This window comes from Sardina pilchardus, chromosome 8 (genome assembly GCF_963854185.1).
Source record: "Sardina pilchardus chromosome 8, fSarPil1.1, whole genome shotgun sequence".
In the NCBI taxonomy this organism is placed as follows: domain Eukaryota; kingdom Metazoa; phylum Chordata; class Actinopteri; order Clupeiformes; family Clupeidae; genus Sardina; species Sardina pilchardus.
Window position 1 is genome coordinate 33712657 of NC_085001.1, and position 9609 is coordinate 33722265.

Below are 9609 nucleotides of genomic sequence, written 5' to 3' on the forward strand. Positions count from 1 at the left end.
CTCAAAAGGTCCACACACCAGTGCTCCTCGTTCCTCCCACCTTTCTTCCCTCCATGTGTGGGATATTTTAGGACTGTCATCTACACTACAAACCTTCCTACTACTTCCTATGACTCCTCCAAACACTCAGCCAGAGCTCTCACACAGACACGCTGAGCTGAGCCGAGGCTCACACAGGCAGGAGGATGAGAGCTCACGGCCCCTGACTGATGCGTGTTGTGTGGAAGTGCATCAGATCGTGAATACACAGATACTGCACCAATCAAGCTCTTTCCATTCTCACCCATGTGAAAATGCACACGTACTGAGTTAAACGCCACTGAGGAGATGGTGCTTTCATACAGATGTCCTGGTTCATCATGAGATGGGCTTTTGCATTACCATCTCCATACATTGAAATAATGTGTTGGGAGTATTTGAGTATTTGTAAAAGAAGTTCTTCACATTAAACCAAAGCCTTGATAATGCTGTGTGCACTGCACCATCTTAGCAGTCTTTCACTCTCTGTGTCGGGTTCTTCTGTTTATTTTGCTAATTTATACAGCACACACACAAACTTCATATCTTTTTCTTTTTCACACCCCCCCACCTCTCCCTCAATCTCTGTCTCTCTTACACACACACACACACACACACACACACACACACACACACACACACACACACACACGCACACACACACACACACACATACACACACACACGCACACACACACACACACCATATTTGGCAACAAAGCCCATTGGCAGAGCGTAGGAGCGGTGATCATCTCATCTGTACAAACAGCAAATCTAGTTCACACACTCCTTCACCAGGAGAAACAGGTTCGTTTGAACAAGCAGGCTGGCTTGGGCAACTCAGCATGCATGTTGGCACACTTCTCACCCAGCGCAGGCCACCACCAAGGCGCCCTATGAAGTCATTTCGTCTGATCTGCGTACATAAACAAGAATGCTGGCCCGAGGCAGGACGGATACGGCTATGTCTTCACCCCCTCCCCACCCCCATCTAACCCCCCCCCCTCCCATTTCATTTGAAGTTCATGTTTCAGTTTGCACACACTTGAGTAAGCAGCATTGCTTATCTAAATGATGAATGCAGTGGGAGCCATGCTCTGCATCAGCCCAGAGAGACGAGAGAGAGCGAGGCGAGCGAGTAGATAGGAGGCGAGGAGAACATGCAGCTCCTGGCCCTGACAGCACACAACACAACACAGCTCAGCTGTAGAAATGGAGCGCAGCATGAGGAGGGAGAGGAGCGCGCTCCTCCACGCTATGGCTACTCCGTGGCCACGTCTGGCCCTTATCCATATTTGGGCTGATGGAACGGCAGCTGGAGGAGCACAGAGACTCACAGCCTCTCATGACAGTTCTCCTCCATCGCTTTAACGCGTGTGTCAACTCGGACATCACATTTTACAACAATTAACATGCAGGTCTAAGCAAAAGCACTCGGGCCAAAAAGACACATTTTGCTCTTCTCTTGCTTACTCTCTCAAAACATTTAAAACATACAGCAAAACCAAATTCTGCCTTCAAACAACACAGTCAAATCACTGTGCGGTTTCAATCTGTTGTTACACACTGAACAACAACATGTGAAACATAGTGCCTTAGATCCATACTTGCAATACAGTAGCAACACAGAACAGACATGGTAGTCAGACAGGGAATCTCTACCACCTGTGAATAGATGCTATCCTTTTGCACAGGAAGCCAATAGAGTTTAGGGTCTTTGAATGACACCTGTGTTAACTGTTTTGCAAAAGAGTGTGAGAAATGTGTGAACTCAATGAAAATGTGTGAGCACATTTGCAAGAGATGACTTCTGCTGTGCAAAGAAGGTGTTAATGAAGACAAAGTCAAGCAATCAAGAGAAACTGTAAATAGACTGGTCAGCTGCAGGACTGCTGTGTTAGGCCTGCCAGTGCTTTAGGAGCTCCTGGCCTTTCTCATGTCACTGTACATGCAAAATGAAGAACTGGCACTTTTTCCTTGAAAGGTTGGACAATCATGGATAAAAAAAAAAACAATTAGTGGTGAACTGTGGGATACAATTGAAAGAAATTATGGTACAACCACCACTCTTCGGAATCCAGTGTTGATACTTTGTCCAGGTGAAATGAGTGGCGAGTGTGGTAAAAATAAGAATTCTGTGCAGCCTAACACATTAAAAGTTAGTCTATTATCTGTGCTATTGCCAGTTGACAGATATGTCACTTTAAACGTTATCCAGTGTCTCTTTTCGAGATACGTCACAATGTTCATTTTAACATTTAAAGCGAAAAATTGGAATATCGTGCAAAAGTTCATTAATCTCAGTAATTCAACTTAAAAGGTGAAACTAATATATCATATAGACTCATTACATGCAAAGTAAGATATTTCAAGCCTTTATGTGTTATAATTTTGATGATTATGGCTTACAGCTTATGAAAACCCCAAATTCAAAATCTCAGGTCTCTCAGTCTGGTTTAGTATAGTTCAGATAGATGGACTTTTTCACAATAATCTAATTTTTCGAGTTTCCCCTGTATTTCTGAACGTGAGAATGACAGGTGAGAATGACACTCAGACAGGGCTATGTTCCCAAACAGCAGGAGAGTGTGCCTGCAAATGCGTGACGACCTGGGAGCCACTCTGAATTCCCATTTCCCTGAGTTTCTCATGGCCATCTGTCCATACTGTTAGGAGACGAGGTGACCGTGTCCAGGAGCACGAGAGGAGAGGTCAGCCTTGTTGGGAGTGCAGAGGGCAGATGAGTAGCACTCCCAAACCATTAGGAGCTCACAGCATGCTGTTAGGCACGGACTGTTCTGCGGCTAAATGGCCCGGCGTAATTGTGGCGGGCTGTTGGTGGAAGCTTGTTTGTTTTGCTCTCACACACTAATCTGTGCACAGCGTTTCATACTCACTGTTGTCTCCCTTAAATGGGAAATGATGAGTGAATGCTGCTTAAGTTCCTGTAATTGTAATCAGTCAAGGTGATTATGTAATGATAAGCTAAGTTGGTGCTGTGATCATCGCTCTAGTACGACATCATGAGTAATAGAGTGACTCTTGATTATGTTTGCAGTGATTATCATTACATCATTGTTATATATGATTTAAATACAACCATTAGTCCAAATGTGCTGACCACATTACAATGAGCCCATTGCTTGAGGCTATAGTGAGATAATCTCCAGTGGAGGCCTGAGGCCCAAACAGAGGCCTTTAACATGAACAAACGCATCTGAGTGGACAAATCCACAGACCAGAACTAATCCTCTGCCACGTTATTGATTGTTCATGCTCCACCTAAGAACTCCATCCAGTATCATACAATAGACACTCAGACATCGCTGATGGAAGTTCCTCACTCGTTTTAACAAACTGATACATTCCCCTGGTTGTTCATGTTATTTCATCTTTTGAACAACAATGCACTTAGTCTTCAATGGCTACTACAGACAATTGCTGTGTATTCGTCGTCCTCATATCGCTACAGTGAAATAGCACAAATATCATTAAAGAAATTCACCAGGTTCACATTGACAAAAATCTAACCAAGAACATAATATGACAAATCCCTCGTTTTATATGAAATCTATTCTCTCCCATCTCCCACTCCTGCAGTGACTTGAGGTCGAGCTTAATGGACTGACTCAATCCCATTCCCTCCACCAACCCACACCAACACTGTGCTCTTGAGTCAACCACAAGCCAAGAAGTGGCATCACGTGCTCACATTCTCACTGGAGCCTCGTCTACACAAGAAATCCTCTAAAGTGTACAGGGAGTCTTCAGAACTGTGCGTGCTAAACTCCTAACAAGTGCTATAGTCTGAACCGCCAAATCATTGTCAAAGGGGAGTCTATGAAACTGGCCTCACCAGGGAAAACATTCAGGTCTGTTCTTTGGCAACACGCGTACGAGCCCTTATGAATCAAAGCCATATATCACCACTACTAGTGAACTTGCTACTTACTGTTTCACAAGAGAAGCCGTTGACGTGCCACTCACCATCCAGATGAAGTGCACGCCCAGTGTTGCGAGATGCGTCTCCAAGTTCCAAGTTGATAATCAATTCCTTCCTCCCATTGTTAGACCGTACTTGTAAAAATAGAGCACTATTTCATAAAAGAAAAATAGATGCATGTTTAGAACTATATCCATCTCAATGCACACTAAATGGAAGCTGGCCGGAGGTCAAACGGTGGTGGTGGTGGACTTGCGGAGGATGGTCTTGGCCGGTTTGAGGGTGGAGGAGTGGGGTGTGCAGGGCGGGGGCGGGCCACTCGGGGGGAAGCTGTGGCTGGTGGTCAGGCCCCCGTTCTCCAGGGGCAGCGGCGGGGGGGAGGGGGAGGGGGAGGAGCAGCAGCGGTGCGTGGGGCTGGGCTGCTCCTCCAGCAGCTCGTCGTGCAGGTGCAGCTCCGTGTGCTCTAGCTCGTACTGCAGGTCACAGTCTGGGCAATAGCCGTGGTACTGCACCGTCTCGCTGAAGCGCACCCGCTCGCGGGTTGTGGCTGCCGCGGCAACCACAGCGTTGGAAGCCACCGCCACCACCGCCGCCGACTGCAGACAGCGACTCTTGTCGTGGCGCGACGGCAGCATGGGCACGGGCGGGGGCGCGACGGGCACCAGCGCTTTGCTGTTGTCCACAGGGAGCGCTCTGGTCGGGAAGCAGGAGTCCAGGTTGTGGAGCGCCGTCGGTTTCCCAGGAAACACGCCGTTCCGCATCAGAGTGCCGTTGGGCTTTCGTCCGGGGCTGCGGCTGCGGGTGAGGGTGTGTGTCAGGGCGTGTGTGTGTGCGTGTGTGTGGGTGTGGTCGTCTGGGCGGAGGGGAGTGAGGCGCGGGGGTGGAGGTGGGGGGTGAGGCTTCCTCAGGACGGTGAGCACACCTGGGTTGAGCGACGGAGGCGGCGGGGGCCGGCACAGGCACTGGTCTGGGCGGGGATGGATCTTGTCGATGCTGGAGGCAGTGGTGGTGGTGGTGGTGCTGCTGGAGCTGCTGTTGAGCGTGTCTGTCTTGGAGCTGTCCGTCATCTCCTCCTCCAGACGCAGGCTGCTTGTCAACGTGTCTATCTCATCCACCACCTACAAAGACAAACACACACACACACACACACACGCACACACACACGTACACACACACAAGAGAGTACATTAAGAGATGAAGCGTTCCGTGACATGGAAACACAAATGCTTCACACTTAGCAACAGTTTTCATTATAGGTTGACTGCACTGCGGGAGTCTGCCAACCTGCAGCGAGAAAAACTCCCAAATAAACAGAGAGAGCCTAGCAAATAGTGGGCCAGAGAGCCAAATGGAATAATGTCATCTGTGTGGTGCGCTAAGCGCTATCTTGACACGCTTGCTCAGTGGAACTGACAGACATGACAGTCTGGATGATTAAATTGGGATGCTCTCTCTCTCTTTCTCCTGATCATTATCCTGCCAATGGACCTCTGGAACACCACAGGAAAAGGACTCTGTTAAAAAAAAACTAGACACTGACATACTGTAGAAAACCTTCAAGCAATGCAAATGGTTCCATAAAGAACTACAAAAGCTGTAGAAGTATCATAGAGCTAATGAACATCTGAACAGTAATGAATTAAGTAGACATTTCCATTTAAAACATTGTATTTGTAATATCTGGTGAAATCCTCCTCTCCTTTCAGAATCTATATACCCTGCAGGAAAAAGATCTGATCTCTCCAAGCGCCCCAGGCTCTCTAACAGCAGAATTAAAAGAGCCTTTAGAACAACCCCTGGAGGAAGTTGTGTAGCTTATTTGTCTGACTGTTAAGTTGCAAAATAGCTAACAATGCCACAGTCATCCATACTTTTAAGAGTTCCTACTTCCTTTATACCAGACCGTGACTGTTACACACAAATAACTGTATATCTCATTCCGTATACTTGAGCAAACAACTAGATTCCATGTCTATTCATTTACAGTTTTCACCTCAGAGAAACTGGCTTAAAAGCAGCTGTTTCCTGAGTCATGGCTTGACTTCAAAGAGGGAGCCTATCTCACTCACAAGCCTCGCCAACACCAGAGGAAACTCAAGCAAAATGGAACAGCGGTGACCTGTGAAGCATACGCTTACAGTGATCAGTGCTTTTGGCACTCGCTTTGCCTCTGACAATAACTAGTCAGGGCAATTGACTGGGGGTCTGTGTGCAATCAGCACTAACATGCATGCACTGGGGTAGTGGGCAGGGAGTGGGATGCTGAGAGTTTCAGACATTATACTAAAGGCTCAAATATTCCACTTTCATATCATGTCAGGTTTGGTTACACAGAGCAAAGCTCACGACTTATGATCATTATCAATGTTGTGATCATGAGAAATTCTTAAAATCCATTACGTTGCTTACAAATATTTAGAAATGTTTTTACAGTAGGGTGACATCATATAAACACACTACTGTGCAATCCAAGGATGATTTCTTTTTTTGAAATCCCCACTGTCACCCTGACTTTCATGGTTGAGGTGAGAAGGATACCTGCAGGCTGTGAGACCAGCATCAACATCCCTTTGTGCTGAACATCCTCCGCTGCCTTGAGCATTCTCTTCCTATTTTATGAGTACATCAACAAGTAATGTACATGTCCACATAGTCCTATTGGCTTTCATCAAAAGGGATATCAAATGTTTACTTTATTTATTAGACACCATATGAAATCAAATGTGTACTTATTCTCACTGTAAAAGGAGCACATGTTTTTTTTTATTGGACCACTAACTCATCATCCTTCCCTCTAACCAGCAAGCAGAAAGAAACAGGGCCTTGCACAATATTATATTAGACATTAGTAAATCAAAAGATAGCAATTGCCATTCTATGTCATATATTCACGGACGCCTTTGCATTAAATGCCTCCAACTTTTGTCGTTACGCACAATCAGCCTGTGCGTAAAATTCGGAAAGGTAAAGATCGACACCAATCATTTCTAAATCACGCCAAGCACCAAGCAGTCGGGTTGCTCAGACGCGCACTACTGTCCACCGAACATAGCCTGGGATGACAGAGCTGTGCATCCTGAGGATTTTTTGTGCCAATGAGAATTGTAGGATCTGCTGTCACAGTCACTAAGGTGGAACAGCCATGTGGGGCGATGAAAACACTTGCAAAAACGGTCATATTTGTAACCTTGTGGAGACGGTGTAGGCTACCTACACCATCAGCCCGATATCGCTCACACGCGTAGCATACTGAAGGTGATGTGCTAAGCTTCTCGGCTCGTCCAAGCATGCATGATGGGCTATTGGTATGGGTTTAAATGAAGCTACCTGGAGACCATAAGATTGGAAGGGAAAGCCGAGTCATCCTGGTCTGTCAGAAATGCTTGCCAATAAATGGTTCGGAAAGAATGATTGTAACAAAATGTTGAAATAAAGTCTGCAAAACGACTAGTGCTCTGTGTGGGAAATAGCAAGAAGACTGGCCATATTTGCGAAGAGCTTAGAGCCCATAAGCCCAAGAACATATCGTCATATTTTGATCTGGTTGGCATAGCCTTGGCAAAGCGTTCTTTTTTGGACAAATAACAACATGATTAGAACCAATATTTCTCACCCGGATCTTTCAGGGAAAACTCTGTGGCCCCGTTACAGAATGGGCTAGCCTACTGTTTTGCATTGCTAAGGCTGTAATTGCGTCAGTATTTCCAGATAAAATGGTAGATGATTTCAGTGGCCGTCGCAGGGCATAGTATCCTAACTGGTAGGCTCTCTGACTAACCAGCGGTCAATTCTTAAATCACATTTTTAAAATATGACCCCAATGCTTCCCAGACACAAATCAAAGGCACAGCATCCCCTTCATTAGTAAGGCGCAAATGCCATATTATTTATTTACTTCAAAATTGTCACTCTCACCAGAAGATAAATGAAGCACCAACCTCTTTCAGCTCTTTTGCCACATCTTTCAAATTTCCCAAGACGTTTTCTAAATCCTGCACGATTGTCTTGATCTGTTTTTTGACTTTTACCTTGGAGACAACTCCCTCCGACTCCGGGTTTGCTGCCCCTGACATTCTTTGTTATGAAAAAAAATATCAAGGATCTCGAATGAATCCTTTGAATTCAGCGTAAGCACTTTGTTCATGCATTTTAATTTTATGTTCTTTCCTCTTCCCCGATATACATTGCAGAAAAATGAGGGGAAGCGCGTCCAAGCTGTCGCGCATGCGCATGCGCATTTCAAATAAGACGGCAATAATATATATATATATATATTTTTTTAAGAAGTAAAGTTGCGTTGGTGGACACTGACTGCACATAGCAAATGCAGTATATAATTTCATTGTCCGATAGAGAGGATTTGGCCAATTTTTCGAAATATAGGCCATCCAGCCTATAATGCTGTCACTGTATTTCTATAAACATTTGTTCTTGAATATTTAATGCGTTCATTTCATCCGATCTAATTTACATAGGATATTTTGCGTAGCAGACCCTTAATCCTTATAAGGGACCATCCTATCATTACAGCACAAGCATCACTGCACTGACTACATGCCTTGAGCGGAAGAGGGGGAGATAGCCAACGTCACTGCAAGTGAGCGTGTGACATACACTGGAATAAAGGCTCTAAACATACCATGACGGGCACCGGTCTGTGATGAGAACGAACGCGCATGGTTCGTCGAAGCTGAATTGACGGCTTTCACAACCTCGTCCTTAGACCGAAATGACTGTAGCCTATATAGAAGTCTGGTCAGATTTAACAGTGAAGTTATGCATAGTTGCTTACTGTAATGGTGCATTGGTCCCTTTCCTGACAGTGCTACACAAAAACAGCCTTACACAATAGCAATGAGTCGACTGAAAGATAAACCATAATAATTGGGCCTAGGGCCTATTTTGCTGGAGAGTTTCCCCTATTCGAAGTTCTCTTCAGTGCTAAAAAGTTATAATTTCCGTGTTCAAGATCCAAGTGTATAGTTGATCAGTTCTAGTGTATTGTGAGTTGCAATTTGCAGTAGCCAGCCATGAAGAAATAAAGACATGGATTATTTTTCCTTAATCATTAAGGTTACAGTCGTCTGTGACTAATCAATACACTTGTTGTCAAAATCAGGGAATTGCTCCTCACAGCGCTCAAGCTGCCAGTTTTGGGTGCACCTGACTTGTACACTGTCCTGGGTCTGTACATTGAAATATAGTTTTGGTTCAGACTGAGCTAGGCCTAATCTAGCCTATCAACAGTTTACAGGAGTACAAGCAGCGAAGTATTTTTGTCTTATGAGTTTAAATGTCAAACAACCAGAATCGCAGCCTTCACTGAACAGATGAAATGTGGAGCCGAATCAAAGACATTCTTTTTGTGTTAATTAATATGCCATATTGGCATGCATTATCTGAGAATAAGAGTCATACTAACCACCATTCTATCCTCCAGTTCAACTTCAACTTCAACTTCAACTTTATTTATTTGTCTCCCAATGGGGCAATTAATTTGCAGGAATGAGGAGCATAACACAACATACAACACAAACCACTCACATAAACAAGGTACAGATCACAGATGACAGTCAGGATAACATAACTGATAAGATGTATAAAATAACACACTGTGCTGTGCCTATAGACCAAGCTGGCCAAGTGCT

General features: G+C 45.0%; 1 protein-coding gene across 1 annotated transcript; it reads right to left on the reverse strand.

The window, feature by feature from the left end:
* Nucleotides 1-4191: 4191 nt before the first annotated feature.
* On the reverse strand, nucleotides 4192-4765 carry prr16 (proline rich 16). Its single transcript, XM_062544202.1, has one exon. The coding sequence runs from the start codon at nucleotides 4720-4722 to the stop codon at nucleotides 4192-4194; it is 531 nt and encodes a 176-aa protein (XP_062400186.1). The 5' UTR covers nucleotides 4723-4765.
* Between the last annotated feature and the right edge of the window lie 4844 nt (nucleotides 4766-9609).